We start from the raw sequence: 18,384 nt of genomic DNA on the forward strand, positions 1-18,384 counted from the left end.
GGCCTGGCCGCGGCAGCAGGCAGAGGTGCCCCGGCCCAGCCCTTGGCCTGCCGTGGCACCGCAGTAGAGAGAACATGTAAGCTGCGCTTCTGCTTGTTCTGCATGTGGACGCCCACGCGTACGCTCCGTGTCATAGGAACCAAACACTTAAACTAACAACCCAAGTGACCGCGTCTTAACTGTATTGAACGGGCGACTCGCGCGCCCAGCTCCTCGCTGCTGAATGTTGTCCGCGCAGCGCCCGGGCTCCTCTGCATCGCACCACCCGGACTCAGGCTCCTCCTCGCCATCGCCATCCGCACACCTGTAACTAGCGCCTGTCAAGGGAGGAGCTGCCCCATTAATAATAAAGACACATTAACTGCGACAGCGACGTCTCGGCCTTTTGTGAGCGGGTCTCTGGGCGCGCTTCTGGCCTGGTCCTTCATCACCCCAGCAGGCAGGACCGCGGCAGACCGCTGGGTGAGGCTCGACCGCTGCTGCCCCGAGCCGGCTGCGGCCACAGCCCCTGCACCAGGAGCGTCCTCACCCCCTCGCTGCGGACCCCTCCCGGGGGCCTCCGCTGTGCTCAGAGGGGACAGTGGCCTTGGGCTGGTGTGGACGAGGCCGCTGCAGCCTTGGCCAAGGGCTGGCCTCGCTGCCTAGCCCCGCGGCCCTAGGCTCTGCGGCCGGCCCCGTTTGGGTCTCAGCGCCAGGCCAGAGCTCCTGCCACGGGCGCCCAGACGTCTGTGGGCAGGGGCCGGGCACCGCCCGCACTGCACTGCGCCCGCGCCTCCCGGCCCGTGGCGCCTGAAGCGGGGGGGGCCGGAGCCGGAGCCGGGCACGGCCACACCGCGGGGCCCAGGTGGCGACGCCCCGCACCGTGCTCCCGCGCTTGACCCGGCAGCGAGGCCAGGGCCCGCCTGAGCCGAAGCGAGGCAGCCGCACCACGGCCCCCGCCAGCCCCTCGGCGGGCAGCTGCAGCCCCGCGCGCGGCCGCCCCGGTGACGACGGCTCCGCCTGCCCCGGCCGCGGCCGCTGCCCGGCGCCACGCCCCCCTCAGCGCCGCGGCGGGCCCGCCCCGCCGACCGCCCGGCCCGGGGCAGGAGGCGGGCAGCTGCGGCAGCCTGGGGCTCGCCCCGGCCGTCGGCCCCGGGGAGGCGGCGCAGCCCGCGCACGCAGGCGCCGTCATCAGGCTGCGGCCGGGCGCCGCGCTCCCCAGCCCGGCCCAGCCGCGGGGGCCGGGGCTGGGGCCGGGGCTGGGGCCAGCGCGGCCCTCACGCCGCTCCCCTGCCCCAGGCGGCCGGCCGCGGAGGAGGAGGAGGGTCCCTCGGCGCCCCGCGCCGGGCCGAGGGTGGCCTCCGGCTGTCCGGGACCGGGCCCACCCGGCGGGTGCTGGCGATGCGCCGCGTGGGCCCCGGCCGTCGCCGCCGTGCGGCCTGGTGGCCCCGGGAACGGCGCCGCGTGGCCGGGGCGGCCCTTTGCCCTGAAGCTGTCGGCGGGGCGCAGGGGCAGCTGGCCGCAGGCTCTGGCGGGCACGGGCCGCGCCGTTGACGGGCCTTCTCGCCCCGCTGCCCGTCGTGCCACGTCCCGCCGTGCGCGGGCAGGGCCCGCGGCGCCCGCAGCCGGGGCAGCGCCGGGCCCACGACGGCTGCAGGCGGCCCCGGCGCCCGCGTCGCACGGGCGGAGCTGGAAGGGGAAGCGACTGGCATTCAGGGCCCAGGCAGGTCCGATGCACAGGCCGTGCGCCTCGCACCCACGTCCCGCCGGGTGAAGAAGGACGAACCGTCCCGCCTGGCCCCACCCGTTTCTGCGTGAAACCCCTCCGTGCCCCTGCGCATCCTCGCTGCCCTTCTCCGGGGCACCGCGCTCCTGGCTGAGGTGCAGGGACCCCCCGGCTGAGCACAGTATTCAAGGGGTGGACGCACCGGGGCTTTATAAAAGGGCATTATGAGTCTTTCCATTTTCTTCACACTTCCTTCCCTTCGTCGTTGTCCTTAACTTTTTGTGTGCCTTTTTGATGGGTGCTGAGCAAACTATCCCCAGCGACTCCCAGATCTCTTTCCTGTGTGGTGACAGCTCAAGCAGAGCTCCCCGAAGTGGACGTCTAGTCTAGGCTCCTTTTGCCCAGTGCAGCACTTGACAATAATCTACATTGCATTTCATCTGCCAGCCACTTCCCCTTGGCTCAGTCCGTCTCCCTTCTAGAGCCCCTTTTAACTATGGGACTTGCATCGGCCCTTGCAGTCCTCTGGTGCTGAGGCTATTTTCCTCACTAGGCTTTGCTTTCCACTTTTTGCCAGCTTTTCTCTGCTGCTGCCTTTGCAGCTCTGCCCTGCACCACACCACTGTTGCTGGCCCGCTCTCCTGCTTTGATTTTGCAGCGTGCATCACTCTGTGCTCCAGGACGGTGTTGGTAAGCAGGTCCCTTGCTTGCCGCCTCCTTTTGCTGCAGTCTCCCTCCCTTCTTGAAGCTGAAGGCTGCTCTGGTAGATTTTTGTTCTCCCCTCCCCTCCTACAAGGACGTCAAACCCAACTGTTTTGTGGTCACTCTTGCAGAGCAGCTCAGCACCACTTACCCTTTCCACCAAACCCTGCACTCAACAGCCTTTCCTCAGGTAGGGCCCAGGACCCACTGCTGCAGGCAGCAGCCTGTTATCACATCGAGAAACTTGGTCCCGGTCTCCTGGCCCGGGGTTGTTGGTAGCAGCTGCAGCCCGTTATTTCTGTCTCCTGCTGCCGCAGCTTCTCAGCTCCCCCGGCCTTTCTAGCTCGTGGCTGCGCCCTGGTGCAGGGCCCGATACCCTACCCCCACACACACTTTTTTTCTATTGCAACCTGCAATTTTTATGCAGACTCTGGGACCTCCTACATCAGTTGGGCAACCGACTCTCTTCACGTCGCTGCAGTCTGTGCCGTAGTGCCATGCCCTGCTCTGGCACTCCTGTAGTTCGCATCCCACCGATTCTCCTCATGCCACCACATTTCTGGACCCCTCTCATGTCAATACCATTACTTGCCACCTTGGCCACAGACCTCTGGCATTGGTACAAAAGCACGTGTCCTTCACTTGCTGTGCCTGCGTGTGCTCATCTCCTCATCTCATCCCCCTAGATTATGGTTTCACCCCCACTGCAAGTGTCCATCTGATCAGCCTCCCCTCAGGTTCAGTTTAAAAGGCGTTAGGCCTCCTGCATGCACCAGAGCTGCACACGGTGCTGCTGCACTAGCACTGGGCACAGAGCAGGGGTGGCAGGGGGTTTGGCCTCCCAGTCCCTTGCAGGGGATGAAGGGTAGCAGCTCACATGCACCACCCCAAGTGCCCGCTCCCAGACTCCAGCATCCCCGGGACAGGGCAGGGCGGGGGGCAACCCTGGCTGCCAGCGGTGCCACCTGCACAGGGAGCCACTGAGCCCAGCCGGGGCTGCTGGTAGCCATCCCGTACCGGGCTGCTGCAAAGAGAGCCGGACGCAGGACACAGCAAAGACATTTACTGTGAACACACACTCACGGCAACACAGCACGGAGATCTTTGGGTACAGCTTCACCAGACAGCACGAGTCCTATAGACACAGACCCACCAGCACCAGACACGGGTGCATGGGCGGGCACTGGAGCTGGTGGCTAGAGAGGCCCCACCGCAGCCCCGGCCTCCCTGCAGTGCCCCGCGTACACATAAATATATATTATTAGACTTCTGCTCTATGTACAATAGATTTCTCCTCATTGGTTTCTCACTAACAAACCCTGATTTGTTCAACAGCAGCCTCAGCTCCCGGCACCCAGGTGGTCTGAGTGTGAGCGCTGGCCCATCCTGGCACGGGGCAGACCCGTATTCCCTGCGCCCCTTGCAGCCCAGCCCAGGTCGGCCACAGGCGCTGCCCTGAGCCCAGCCTGTGCTCTACCGGCTCTTCCCCAGCAGCAAAGGGAGCAGCACCAGCAGCAGCAGAGTCCTACAACAGGCCCTCGCCAGCCAGCTCTGCTCCCACTCGCCCCACTGCTCCGGCCCACGTGCGCAGCGCAGCCAGGCCAGCCACTACGCACCCACACAGCCCCGCAGAGCTGGGAGCTTGGACCCCACTGCCAGTGCTGGCAGCTGCCTCCCTGGGCCTGCTGTGGCAGCCAGCACGAAGACTAGCTCTGCATGCTTGGCTGCAGCTTGTGGCTGTCGCAACACCGGTGCCTGCCTGCCACAGCCCAGCCCCTCTGCCTGGAGCCGGGGCTAAGCCAGCTCCCGCCTTCATCCTCTCCACCCAGCAGCTGCAGCCCCCTGCCCCCACCTCGGCTGCTCCGGGACGCAGCCGTGCCAGGGGCCGCAGTTCTGCCCAGCACCAGCGTGGCCGCTCCCCGCCGACCCTCTGCCAGGCCTGGGGCTGTTTCCCAGCCAGATGCCAGGGTGGTCCTGGTCAGCCAGCGAGGAGCAGACTCCGGCATCCTCGTGCCGTGCGTGATGCGTGGGCCGGGCTCAGGGTGCTGGGGCTGGGCCCGCCGCAGGAGAGACGTGGCGACCGGCTGTGTGCGGCGCTGACTGCGGTTCATGCACCTCGCTGGCCCGGAGGAAGCGGCTAGTTGTGCACGTCCTGAGGAGGGGGCTGCGATGCCGTGTCCTCAGCTGGGGGGCCAGGCCCAGTGCTGTCCCCTTCTGACTCCTCGTCGCGTGATGCCAGCGGCTCCTCCGGCGCTGGCTGCCCTGCTTCGGCCAGCTCCAGCACCTCCCCGGCAGGCTCAGCCTCCCCCCACACCACTACCCCCTCCTCCATCTGCTCTGGGGCCAGCTCAGGGGCCTGCTCTTCGCCAAGCTCTGCCAGCTCCCCGGCAAGCCCTGCCTCAGGCCCCCCAACCTCACCCCCCGGCCCAGGCTCCCCCACCTCTACCTGGGGCTCGGGGGGCTCCCCTTCTCCCTCACTCTGGCCCAGCCCTGAGGCCTCCGCCTCGCCCGGTGCAGGGGCCTGGCCGCTCAGCCGCTCCTCGCTCCGCTGGGGGCTGATGGACGGCTTCTCGGCGAAGCTGAAGCGCGCGTAGTTCTCCACGGAGGCCGGGGAGGAGGGGCCGGCGCTGGAGACTGTGCTGGAGGGGCCGCTGCTGTCTGCAAAGCAACCCCGAGACTCAGCCCCCATCCACCCGCAGCCTAACCCTGAGCCCCAGCCGTGCTGTGAAGGGGAGCTGCCAGGTCCCAGGGATGCTAACCCAAGTGGGGCCTGGGGCCATTCTGGGGGCCACAGGCACGACAACCCCAACCCTGTTGCCATCGCAGGCTAACGGAGCACGTGGCCTCAGCCCGTGGCTCCCACCACCCACGCCCTGTCTTGGGCAAGGGCCTCGCAGGCTGCATGAGCACGGATACCACCCTCGGCACAGGCGGCATCACCGCCCGGCCCAGGGCCCAGCTTTGCCAGGCTGGGGTTGGGGCTTGCAGTTCAGTCCTTGCCCCCATGGTCACTGGCCTCAGCCCACGAGGCGGCAGCTGCAACGGCTGTTCTGCAGATGTCTCCCTGGAACAGGAGACTGCCCACATCCCGTGGGGACCTGGTGCCCGCCGTGGGCAGCCACAACACCAGGGCAGGGCAGGAGGGAACCGGTCACAGGGGACCCCCATGTCAGCCTGTCCTGAAAGCTGGATGAGGCCACAAACTCAAGGCAAAGATGCCCTGGCCCTCTCCGGCTCAGGAGCAGGGCCTGCCTCTAGGGCCAATATGGGGAAGATGGACCTCGGCTGGTGCTGAATGCCCATGGGGGGAGCCCGAGGGACCGTCCTGCAGCCAGACCTGCCTCCACCCCTCCCCAACCTTCAGCCATTCCCCCCCATCCCCCAGGCCCTCTGCCAGGACACTCACACCATGGCGGCTTATCCGAGCGTGGGCGCAGGGGCAGGGCAGATGCCGAGAGGATCCTCTGCGACAGGAACGGGTCCCCAGGCGCCGGGGTCCCCATCATGGAGTCGAAAAGGGCTGCCACAAGAAGAGGCTACCTCAGGCGTGGCTGGTCCTGGTGCCCCCAGTCACATGCAAGTGCTGCCCCGGGCCTGTGGTCACAGAGCCACCTGCCAGGCCAAGGGCAGCCTGTTTCCTGGCAGCTGCAGGCTCCCCGTGGTGGAGCCTAAGTCAGTTCCCTGCTCTGCACAGCCCAGCTTGCAGCCACAGCTCGGGACAGCGATGGATCCCCAGGGCTACCTCTCCCACCCCCAGCCCACGCTGGCTCTGGGCCGGCAGCCTCCTGGATGTGCCCAACTTGCCCATCTCTGCTGGCACTTGAGGTGTGCTGCAGGTCGCTAGCCCTCCCGTGCCCGCGGTACCTGAAGACGAGCGGGGCGTGCGAGACACTGCAGCTGCGGCACAGCGCCGTCAGGAACGCGTTGACCTGTCGCAGCGAGAGGGAGTTGTGCAGCGTCTCCAGTGGGTAGATGGTGGGGACCATGGAGCAGCCTTCAAAACCTGCCGGGAATGCAAGTGGAGACTGAGTGACACTGGCCCCGGCACGGCAGGACCAGGGCCCCCTCCAGCCCCTCTGTCCCCAGCCAGGCGGGCCAGGCCCCCTCTCCAGCCCAGTGCTCACCAGAGCTAGGCCAGGGAGATGCCACTGGCAGGCACATGCAGGAGTGGGCAGAGGATGCGTGGCACCAGGCAGGAAGCGCATGGGCCATGCAGCCCTGTTGGGACTGGCCTGGGTCAGGGCTAGAGAGGGGCTCCCGCTCGTGTCTGAGGAGAGCTGACTGCTGCATGCACGAGGGAGGCAGGGAGCCCTGCGCCTGGAGGCTGCTCTCGTGGCCTCCCTGCCCTTCCGACCAGCTCTCAGAAGTCCCCAGGACACAGCAGCCAGGAGCGAGGGGGCTCCTGGCTCAGAGCTCAGTTGGGATCCCCAAGAGCCGACAGCCGTGCAGCAGGCAACCTCCACCCACTGCTCCTGGGGGCAGCTGCCACGCTCCTATGGCTCTGGGCACCCACCCAGCCTCCAAGTCACCCTGCCTTCCCCAGCTCCTAGGCAGCACCCCCATGGCACTGCTGCACAGGCCCAGGGCCCCTCAGGCGACTCCTGCCTCAACAACTGCTCCCACGGCCCGGTTCTGCCCTCGCGCGCAGAGAGGATCATGTCTGCGGCAGTGCCCCCAGCCCAACAGGAACTCTCCGGCATCCCCAGGCGACTGTGCCACCCTGGTGCCGCCCGCCAGGCACCCGTGCGGGGCGAGGCGCTGGCATATGGTACAGCTGGAGGGTGAGGAGGCATGTCCTGCCCAGAGATCCTGCATGCTGCCCATGGGCACGCTGCCGCACAACACGAGCAGAGAAACAAGGAGGCAGACAGGAGACCTAGTCCCTGCCCGGCAGAGCTCATGTTGGGCCCGAACGGGGCTAACAGCATGGCAGCGAGGGGCAGAGCTTGCACGCGGCAGGTGCTCAGCAATGGTTATGGACGAGTGGGGTGCACAGATGCTCACTGTGACCCATGCAGGCATCGTGGCAGGGGGATGCTGGTGGAGAGGGGAGGGCAGGCAGCACAAGCCATGTCCATGTGCAGTGGTGGAGGCAGAGGTGACCGTGGCAGCAGCTGGTGGATGGTGCCTGGATTCATGCAGGGGCAAGTTCACCTCAGCTATGGGGCTGAGGGGAGGGCAGAAGTGCGACCCCGACCCTGGAGAAGGGAGGGAGGCAGCACAGGCCCAGGCCAGGCTGGGCACAGACAGCAAAAGTGCATGCGACTCGCAGCCAAAGCTGGCCCAGCGGAGGGGCCCTTGTGTCCCAGGCTGTCAGGAGCACGTGGCTGGAAAGGGCCGCAGACCAGTGGGGGAAGAGCTCCAGCCTCCTTGCGAGACTGCGCCTTGCTCCTGCCTGAACTCCAGTGTATGGGGCACACGGGTCCCCACCGGGCCCTGGCCAGGACAGATGGGTGTTCTGCCAGGGGTGAACTCAGCACCCATCATTAGCACAAGCCCTCGTTATGACCTGTACCACTTGCAGCCCAGCCAGTGCCTGGGTGCTGCCATGGTACCAACACGCAGGACACGGAGCCTGCGACCCCAGGGCAGGCACAGGGAGCCCATGATAAGGTGGAGCCCAGCAATGGCGACCCCAGCGCGTTTCACATGCCCCGTGCTGTGGGCATCATGCAGAGGAGCATTCACACGTGCTCCTGGGCAGCGTCTGGTGGCAGGGTCTGCATATGCGGATCTATGGACCGGGAACCAGACCAAGAACCTGGCTCACCCTGCATGGGGGCCACGCGGCAGCTTCCCTTCCCAGCTCATGTGGGCAGCATCAATGTCCCGTGCCGCCAGCCCCAGCAGCACAGGGAGGCAGGCTCTGGTGCCAGGCGCTGCCCCAGCAAGGGGAGCAGCCCACAGACGCGCTGTATGCAGGGAGGATGGCTGGCGGGGACTTCACGCCATTTGCCACACCCTCGGAGCAAGAGAAGACTGCAGCCGCCATGCCACACTTGGAGGCAACAGGAAGGAAACCCCCAGAGCTGCCAGGCTGCCAAGGTTATCGACAGGAAAGCCCTGCCAGGAGCCAAAGGATCCCCCACTCTGGTTGCAGTGTCGTGCCTGCTGCTGCACCATCTGCCAGCCACCACTTAGCGAGAGCCTCACAGTCCTCCACAGCCACAGCTTTGAGCCCTGTGGGCCAGGCAACATCTCACCAAGCCCGAGCGCGTGTGTGACTGCTGCCCAACCCTCCCCCCCCAGACTCCGTTCCTGCTGCCAGCGCTCAGGCACAGCTGCTGAGAGCGCGTTGCCTCACGGACCAGGCCGCCTAGCCGCTGATGGCCCCAACGTACGGCGGAGTTGGGCAGAGACCCGCCCGGCACTGTGCAGAGCCCAAGGGGTGCATGCAGCCCCGAGCATCCAGCACAGCGCCCCAAGGGAACAGCCCCACCTGCGCCAGCCCTGCCCCAAAGGAAGGGCACTGGGGCAACTCCTGAGAAGCAGGGACATGCCTAGAACAGCCCTGGGTGCAGCACCCTGGCCCGGCAGAAACACCGGACGGCAGGGCCAGCTCCTGCTCTCTCCCTATGGGCTGTAGCCTGCATCTCCCCTGCCCTGAAACGCGTGAGTCCATGAGCAGCACCCCTGGAGCAGGCTCACCCTGATGCGCCAACAACTGCGATGATGGGGAGTCTGGTGGGGCGGTGCTCCCAGAAGCGGGCCTTGTTTTACCCGGATGGGCAGCAGCATGTGCAGCCGTGCCTTGGGGCAGGAAACACCCCAAAGGGAAAGAGTCAGCTGCTGCTCAGGGGCCATAAGGTACCTGGGGCTCAGGGAGGGACTGGGCTGGAGCCGGGCTCACAGGGATGCCTGCCATCCTTTGGAACGGCTCCAGCCCACGGCCAAGAGCCTCGGCTATAGGGCCAGCTGATGTCAGAGCTGGCACCCCACAGCCCCCGAGAGCAGGCTGCACACAGCACAGGGAAGTGTGGAAACGTGCATGGCAGCGATGCCCTGGGTGGGCAGGAAGCATACTGCTGTTGGCTTGGCTGACACCTGCTCACCTCCAATCCTGGGGCCAAGGAAAGCCCGAGGCCTCTGGGAACTGTAGAAGGAAAGCAAGAGCTTGCTCCCTGCACCTGCCGACGTGCTGGGTGAGCAGTGTGACAGGACCGCTAGACATGGGAGACAGCGTCCACCAGACACAGCAACCTGGCAACCACGGAGGAAAAATGCCGCAGCAGCCCAGTGCATGGCCTTCTCTCTGGCCAGACACGTCCAGTCACTCCTGCCTGGGGCGTTTCAGGACAAGTGCCTGCACTGGGAAGCACTACAGCCTACAGCTGACGAGCATGCTCCCCAAAGGCAGACTGCCCTGGCGCACGGAGCACGCCCACCCTGCCGTGGGGCCCGAGATGGCAGCAGGCTGTTGGAAGGGTGCTGCGAGGCCTGCGTGCTGATGCGTCCTGGCCTCACTGGAGCAGAGACGATGGCTCTTCCCCAGTGCAGATGTGCGAAGGGGCAGGGGAAGTCTGCACAGGTGCTGGCAGATCCTGAGGCCAGGAGCCCACCAGACTTCTCTCTCTGCCTGAGCAAGGTCAACAAGCCCCTAGGGAAGCCTTTTTATTCCAGCTGGTCCATGGATCTGAACAGGCACTGGCACTGGCTCCAGTCCTATGATGCTGCAGCTGCATCGGTGCGAGTGGATCTGCTGCTCAGCCGGGCTGAGTCCACACTAATGCTGCCACGCTGCCTGCAGGATTGAAGCCAGTTCATCCATAGTGGGCTGTGCAGGGCTGTGTCATGTAGCTTGGACCTGTGACCACTCAAGGGCCCAGAAGTTGGAGACAAGTTATCATCAACCTCCCTTGGCTGGCTTGCAGGTCCGTGCGCAGACTGAGAGCTGTCCAAAACCCTTCAGGCTCCCTGACAGGCTGCAGCTGGTGTGACAACACAGCTCCCACCGCTCCGTTCTCCATGCAGGGATTAATGCCTTCTCCTGGCACAGTCCCAAGTGGAGCAGAGGGCTCTGATGTACGCTGTACGCTACCCTGGACATGAGCTCCTGACAGCCCGGCAGCCAGATGGGGACCTCTGCTCTGCCTGCGCAGGTTGCCACTGCAGCATGGCACCACTGTGCAAGTACTCCCACGAGGGAGCCCAGAGCTGGTGCAGAGGGGTCCCAGCGCCGCCTTCCATGGACCAGGCTGGTCATTATCTGCAACTCCTGTCTGGGTCAGGAGTCACGTGCCAACCACACAGCCATGGGGACGGGGTGATAGCAGGCAGAGACTCAGACTCAAGGCAGGTCATCAGTCCTCTGAAGCCCTGGGATAGGCCAAAGCCCTCGTCTCTTCCTGCCCCAAACATTTTGCGGATGAGAGTGGCTCTTGGACTGCCCCGAGCCGGAAGCAACAGGGCTCCTTGATTTGACAGGACGTGCAGGTGAGGGTTTCTGCTGCTCTTTGATCTGCTGCAGCAGGACTGCGGTGATGGTGAGGAGGGGACAGGCTGCCCCCGCGGGAGGGAAGGGGACAGTCACAGCAGGCAGGCCCCTGGGGAGCGGCTCCTCTGCACGCTTGCGTCTCTTTTGTTCGTCTCATCCCAGCAACACCCGAGAGCACCCGGAGGCAACTGCTTTGAGTCCTCATTTCTCCCTTCCTGATTGACTGGTTGCTTGCACTGTTCAGTTTTGATCACAGCCTGCTGTGCTTGCTCCATATGTGAATCCCATGGAGATCTGCACAGATGGCTGTCACAACCCAGGGAGCGTGAGTACCTTTAGCCGCTGGGGCACCAGCCATGGCACAATACTGAAGTCATTTTCCAGACCAGATTTTCTGACACTTGGCGTTTTTGAACGAGAACCTTCTCACTTTGGGTGTGAAATTCCCTGGCTCAAACCACAAGCATGCTAATGAAGGGCTTTAAACCATCAGAGATGCATTCACAAATCACACGAGTGCACGACTCTTGCTCTGGAATTTCCTGTTTTACACACACATGCGCGCGCTTTTCCTGCATGATAGGAGCGTTGCACAGAAACCAATTAGTAAGGCTGGGAGCAGGGAAAGTGGATTGGGCGAAACCTCTGTGCACGACAAGCAAGGCACTGCTGAGCCATTTGGGCCTGGTGCAGGCCTAAGCTGGGCAATGCTTCCAAGCACACTTCTGCCACAGGCTCCTGCGGCAGTCCTGCTCGGGGGGACTTGCAAGACCTGCGTTTCTGTGCATGCGACGCAGATGATCCTGCCATGGGGCTGGGCCAGGGCTGCCCCAGCACCCTCAATGCAACACGCGGGGGATCGGGCTGAGTGCTGGGCCTAGGGAGGAGCAAGAGGAGCAAGTTGTCCAGCTGGGACAATGCTCGTCCCTCTTCCCTTTGGCAGTCCTGCCTTTCCTTAGCTGTTGCTAGGAGACCAAGGACGGATCCAGTCATGGCTACACAGCAGCAGCTTCTGCGAGCTGCTGGATGATGGCGAGAGCTGGGCAAAGGGGGACACACGCTGCGGAGGGAGATTCTCCTCCTCCAGCAGCAGCAGACCTGGAACCGGCTTCGCTGAATCGGCCCACAGCTGCCCCCTCCTGTGGCCGAAGCAGCAGCCAACCCATGCAGCACAGCACGCTTCAGAAGCCGCATGCGCCAGGCAGGTCTCAGGAGCAGGCTGACCCCGGCAGGCCGGTTCCTTGCCCCCAGAGCCACAAGGAGGGCATCCCCGAGAATGCCGTGTGCTCCGAGGCTGAGAAACCACAGGGGGCCAGGCCCTCACGGCCCTGGGCTTTGGCATGGAGATGCCCAGCTGCTCCCCCCAGCAAAGTGCCTCGGGGACAGGGCAGAAGCCATGCAACACAGAGCTCTTGGCCCACTGACCCTGGGAAGGGGCATAAACACTATGAGCACCTCGCTCTCCCTGTGCCTATAGCAGGGTCCTCCTGCTGCCATGCCAGCCTCACACTACAGCTCCCAAGTCGCCAGCCTTTCCAACCGCTGGCACCCACCTTCCCTCCTCCTGCGTTAACCTGGGGACCGGGGGAGCGCACCTCTGGAGACGGGGCATGGGCAGGCATGTTGGGCTCTAAGCAGCATCTCAGACAGACAAGCGTGCCCCCACAGAGGGGAGCACAGCACACTCTGGCTGGAGGGAGGCAGCAACACATGACTGCCAGGAATGCACACAGCCAGGACAGCTCACACGGGAAGGGTCCAGACCTGCCTGGCTGCAGCAGCACATGCGCCTCCCTGCAGCGCCAGCCCACAGGCCTGAGAGATGCCAGGGGTGAGTGCTTCTCACTTCAGAGCAAAGCACACGGCACATTCCCAAGCAGACAGCGCCAGGCAGCGGTGGCGGCAGCGTGCGGTACCGTAGAGGCACTCCATGTCCTCCTGGCCTGAGATCAGCCAGCTCCGGAAGAGGCGCAGGTGGTAGGAGCACTGGTGGAGGTGGTGGGCCAGCGCGGCGTCCAGGGACAGGCTCTGGCTCATGGCATAGTCGGAGGAAAAGCGGCGCAGCAGCTGGGCCACGTGGTGGGGCTCGAGCTCATCTGGAGGAGAGGGGGCCACAGAGTGAGGGGGAGAAGCGGTGAGGAGGGCAGAGGCGGCGAGGGAGGGCCAAGCCCCAGCTCAAGCAGCCCTCCAGATGCTGTCCACCAAGTGGTGCCCACCCGCCGTCAGCCCAGACCTGTCAGGAGGTCACACATGCCCCCACAACATACTGGGAGCTTCCAGCCACCGGGGCTGTGAGGTGGGACTGAGCCCGCATGCGGGACCCACCGCCAGCATCTGCCCCACCCCGTGCGCCAAGGGAGTCAGGCAGGTTTTCTCCCCAGAACAAACAACCCCCAGAAGTGCGTTTCTGCAGACCAGGCCCAGGTTGGGCTACAGAACTTGGAGGCAGCCCTGAGGCCAGGACTGCCTCTGCCACGGAGCTGAGACCTGTGTCCAGCCTCGCAGGCCAGAGCCCCGAGCAACAAGTCCTCCCGCACCACCCGAAGGAGTGAGGAGGGAGCAGAGGAGGCCGGGAAAACTGAGCCAGGCTCCGCTCAGAAGAGACGGCGCAGGGGCTCTGCAAATGCCGAGGCCTCAGCCAGTTACAGTCACTCAAGGGCACGAAACTGCTGAGCTCTCTGGCCAGGAGGGACATGCCAGCACTGTCCTGGCCCCTCATGCTGCTCTTGTGTGTGCCCTGTAGGCAGGCAGTGGAGAGCCCAGCCCTGTCCCTTCATGCACCAAAGCACACGGGACCCTTCCTGGCCTGTGAGCTTCAGGCCAGATGGGACATATGCTGCTGCCCAGGGAGCAAGTCACACGGTCCCGTTTCCTGACCACGATGCATGGGAGAGCCAAGGCAGTTCTTTGGGAGGAAACGCAGGAGCCCGGGTCCAGCACAGATCCCCAGGGGCCTGCTCTGCCTGCATGTGAGAGCATGATCCTTCTGCGCACACAACCCTGCCACATCCTCCCAGCCCACGTCCAGCGATCACAGCAAGTGGCATGAAACGAGACACTGTCCCAGCTGGCAGCTCCTCCACAGCTCAGGGGACACTCACCCTTCTGTAATGCCTCCTGGGAGACATGCAGACCCCCAGAGCCAACCTTGGATCCCTCACTCCAGCCTCTGCTTTTTTCTGACCTTAGCTTTACCCTCCAGACTGCAGGGTGAGATTTCCTCCTATTTACTGAGCACGAAGATCCAGGATGAAGGGAAAAGAAACTGCCCAGCCTGTGTGTAATGGAAGGACTTGCACTGATGCCTACAGACATCTGCTCCAGCCCTGCCCCTGCCAGCAGTGGGGGGAAGGGGGAATGGCTACAAGCAGTAGCTGGGCACCAAACCTTTTCTGAACGTTTCTGTGCAAGATGTGGACAGCACCTCCCAAGCTGGTGGACAAGGCAAGGAGCAGCCACCTGTCCTCGCTGCCAGAGGCATGGGATTGGGCACCAGGTTAGTAGCTACATGAAGCAGAGATGCGCAGGGGCATGAGAAGCCACATCAGACACACGCCCCCACCCCCCATTGATGGCTGCTGGCCTGGGGGCAGCGGAGCAAGCTGTGCCGTGCTCCTGACCCTCAGTCATACCTGCCTCCTCCTGGGGGTGAGCCCACGGGGCCCAAACAGGACAAGGGAGGGACAGGGCCCTTCAGTACCTGGCTCATCCCAGAGCTCCACACTACTGGGGCTGGTGCATGCACGTGATTAAAAGTGAGTTCCTCCAGCCTGGGCCCTGTGAGCAGGGGTGCTCGTGCCAAGGCAAGGCCAACCCACCTTTGGGGGGCAGCGGGTGGCCAACTCCAGGACACAGCCATGCTGGTGGGAGCCAGCGTAGCCAGGGCCCCCATGCTGGGGAAGTATGCTGCACACCTGTCCAACACGCCTGTGGCTTCGTTACTGTTTTCCCTGCCACAGGTGCCTGCTGGGAGTGAGGGACCCAGCACTGCCACCCATGCTTCATACACTGGGTCCTCCCGACCTCTGAAAGACTCACTCCCCCCACTGACCCCACCGCAGACAGGGCAGCCTCACTTGCCACTCTCCAGATGCAGCCAGGCTGTTGCAGCGGATGCTGCAAACCTGCAGCGCAGCATCCGCCATGACATGGGGCAGAAACCTTTCCCCTTGGCGAGCACAGGGCAAGGTCCTGATGCCAGCACAGAGCTCAGAGCGCTGCAGGAACCTGCTCCTGCTCGGCTGTAGGAGCCATGGCACTGGCTTCCCGTCAGGCAGGGCATGGCTCCTGCCTCCCCCCGGCCCCTCCAGGTGGTTACACAAAGGATGAGTGAGCGAGTTAGTCACAGCGAGGCAATGGGGAAGGTGAGACACAGTCGGACACCAGACACAGACGCGCAGAGAACATGAGAAGGCCGGAGGGAGGGGGACACCAAAGGAGACGTGCAGAGACTGAGACGTGCAGATGGGTTAGAAGTGTGAGGGAACGTCAAATCAAGGAAGCACACGTACCATTAGTCGGATGCTTTGCAAACGACACAGAAAATCGTTTTACGGCTGGCATAGACAAGAGCTCTGAGGAAATAAAAACACATCGTCTCAGTTAACGGCTTCCTTGGGGCGCCCCAAGCCTCCGCATGCTTCCGGCTCACTCCTGACTAACCTGCCACTGGCCTGAGCCCGTCTGCTCCCCAGACGTGTCACTGTGCCTCGTGTCTGCATCACCTGATGGAGCCTGGAAGGCCCTCCCATCCCACCCATGCCTGGCCCCGAGGGTGCCTGGCCTCACCCTGGCATCCGGGGGCTAGGGCATGCATAATGCCACACGGCACCCAGGGAGGCACGATGCCACAAGAGGAAGCAAAGCACAACACTGCCCAGCTGCTCCACACTTCCTGGGGACAGGGGAGTCCCCAGGAGACTGTTTCCCCGCAGCCACTGAGAGCTCAGTGGGAAGCCGCAGCCCCAAACACAACCCTCTGCCTGGGCTAAGCAGAGTGCCAAGGACTTCAATGTGACAGTCAGATTGACAGAGACCAGGATGAGCCTGGACATGGCCCCACTGCTGCCATGGCCATGTAGGGTGTCAGGCCACTTGCCTCGGCCCCCGTGCTGCTGCTCGCGACACAGGCCAGGCCCCGCTCTGCACGAGTTATGCAGTGAGAGAAATGAGCAGACTTAAGCGTTGAATGGGACAAAGGGCTGGGCTCTTGGGACACGTCTCCCACTTCCATAGCCTACCAGCCAGGCCCAAGCCCCCCAGACAGTTCGGGCTGCCCTTCAGAGCCCACAGGGCAGGGTGGCTCAGATCAGGCTGAGAAAGCCGGCAACGGGCCCCAGCTGGGTTCGGTGCAGCCCGCGGTCAGACTTCCTGGGGCTTGGGAATTTGTGGCTCTCATACGTTTCTTTCATGCTTCCATTGTCCCCCCATGGCCTCCCTCCATCAGGGGTCCCAACGCAGGGGCAACCCCCCAGGTGCCTCCAGGCATGGGTGCGTGTGCTGCTTCAGGCCAGGCATGCTCAGGCCCTGCAGCCGTGACAGCACATTCTAAGACTCAGCTACGTTTCCGCACCTCTTGCTGTACCGACGACCCTCGAGACCGAGGTCCTCCACCTGGTCTTGACAGAGGGCAGCAACAAAACAAGCTGATGTTACCGCTGCTGAACTCTCTCTACCCCAAGTCAGCCATGAGAGGAGAATTTGGTCTCATGCCTCAGTCAGCCTGAGCTCCCGGCTGAGTGCAGCCGCTACAGCACCAGCAGCTCAACGTGGCAGAGAGTGAGCCCACCCCGATGCGTGCTGAGGGGGCCAGAGGCAGGCCCGAGACCAACCACCACCCCAAGTAGATGGCACCATCTGTTACTTCCATGCACCACCAGCCGCGGATTTGTTGTTCTACAGACAGCCCCACGGCATTCTCCCAGTGCCGGGCACGGAGACATGAGCTGTCATTTTGCAGTGATGCCACCTTTTGCCAGAGGGCACTGGCACAGGGTGCGGCACTGTCACTCTGCCCTTGGCTCATGTGTGAGACTCGCTCGCTGAGACAGAGTCATGCTCTGCAATGCAAGCACTCGCTTTACCAGCACCATTCCTAGCAGTGCTGGGAGCATGCGCCAGGCACAGCTAGCACAACCACCCAAGCACAGTGCAAGCTGCAGCTGGCGTCTCCAGGGCAGGGGACTGCAACCTAGAAACAGCCTAAATACCAGCATATGTGGGCGATTCCTCTGCTGCCTATGTAAGCAAAGTATCCAACCTGAGCACTTCCCTCTGCTCTGAGCTGCCTCCCCAAGGCACCTCATGCCTCTGCATCCTCCTGCCTGGTGTGGAAACCTCCAGCTTCCTCCTGGCCGCCTAGGCAGCACAGGGAGGTGCCAGCAGCATGGGGCAGGGATAGCGTGAAGCAGCCTCTGTGCAACAGAGGTACACGACTATGCAGCCTGCCTGGGAGGACCAGGTGCCCACAAGTCTAATGAGGTAACACCTGCCCCTCCACGTGGACCTGGACCTCCAAAAAGGCGCATGCAGGGGCCTGGCACGGGGATCACACACAGCCAGCTGGGAACTGCCCAGGGTCCAGGCTCTTGGCTAACAGCAAGTGGGAAGCTGCTGACCGGTCCTGGCTTCAGCCCCAGCACACGGGGTTGAGGTCGGGAAGCCCTGGGGTGCACTCGATTGCTGAACTGGATGCATGGCCTCAGGCAGGTCACTTCTGTACCTGCTTCTCCCCAGGGAGTGGTGCTGCCTTTGAGTACTCTAGGAAGAAGGTGACCTGGCATGGCTGCCCTCAGCTGCCCCACCTGCCTGCAACATGGAGACCCTGTTGCATCCTGCAGTTCAGCTCCCAGCTCGTTCCTCCTGGCCCCAGTGCTGTGGGCATCTGAGGCTGGTAGCTGCTGCCCTCCCCCATCCCTGCACTTTCCTTTGCAGTCAGCAGCTACTGGGGGCTACAGAGCAGTTCCTAGGCAGCCGCAGCCGCAGCCGCACCTGCACCTGCACCTGCAGCCAGTGCAGGGCAGGGACAAGGGGCCAGGGCTCTCTGCAAGCTGGAAACACCCTCTCCACACCAGCTTGACAGCCCAGCCCCTGCTCCTTGCCCCTATCTTTTCATGTTGTACAGGTCCCTACAAGGCCTGGAGCAATCAGCCGCACTCCAGCCCCTGTCCCAGCACCCTGCACTCCAGGGCCGAAGGGGCAGGGGCAGCCCCACCCTGCATCTCAACAGCATGCTGTGAACAGGCGCTCTCCACGTGCTGCAATGCATCGGCCCCCTGCCACCAGCGCATGGGTGGACGTGGGGGCAAGCCAACGTGCACTCCAGCAGCCTGTTGTGCTGGGCAGTCTTCATGCAGTTTCAGGGGCAAGTCAGAGACAGCAAGGAGCCTGTCATCTCCCAGCATCTCCATCGGCCAAGTGCCACTGCTAGAACATGGGGTCCTCACCGGGTCTCCCACGGGTGCCCCCCCACACACACTGTTGTCCTGACCCCACTGCCCTGGTCACCCCGCAGGCAGGGCAGACAGCCCCAACCCATGCACAA

General features: G+C 63.8%; 1 protein-coding gene across 13 annotated transcripts in view; it reads right to left on the minus strand.

The window, feature by feature from the left end:
- Positions 1-4,924: 4,924 nt before the first annotated feature.
- The window catches only part of PPIP5K1 (diphosphoinositol pentakisphosphate kinase 1), a 71,934-nt gene continuing 58,474 nt past the window's right edge, over positions 4,925-18,384 (minus strand). For 9 of the 13 annotated variants that reach the window (XM_090029162.1, XM_090029163.1, XM_090029159.1 and 6 more), the window contains 5 exons: positions 15,353-15,415; positions 12,758-12,937; positions 6,272-6,410; positions 5,814-5,927; positions 4,925-5,065 (listed from right to left, as the gene is read on the minus strand). In XM_090029162.1, the coding sequence (XP_089885288.1) occupies positions 5,825-5,927; positions 6,272-6,410; positions 12,758-12,937; positions 15,353-15,415 (485 nt within the window). In that variant the 3' untranslated portion in view covers positions 4,925-5,065; positions 5,814-5,824. The other 4 variants (XM_090029166.1, XM_090029170.1, XM_090029165.1 and 1 more) reach the window with 4 other exon arrangements.

Source organism: Crocodylus siamensis, chromosome 15 (assembly GCF_052110815.1).
Source record: "Crocodylus siamensis isolate JL-2025a chromosome 15, ASM5211081v1, whole genome shotgun sequence".
Taxonomy (NCBI): Eukaryota; Metazoa; Chordata; order Crocodylia; family Crocodylidae; genus Crocodylus; species Crocodylus siamensis.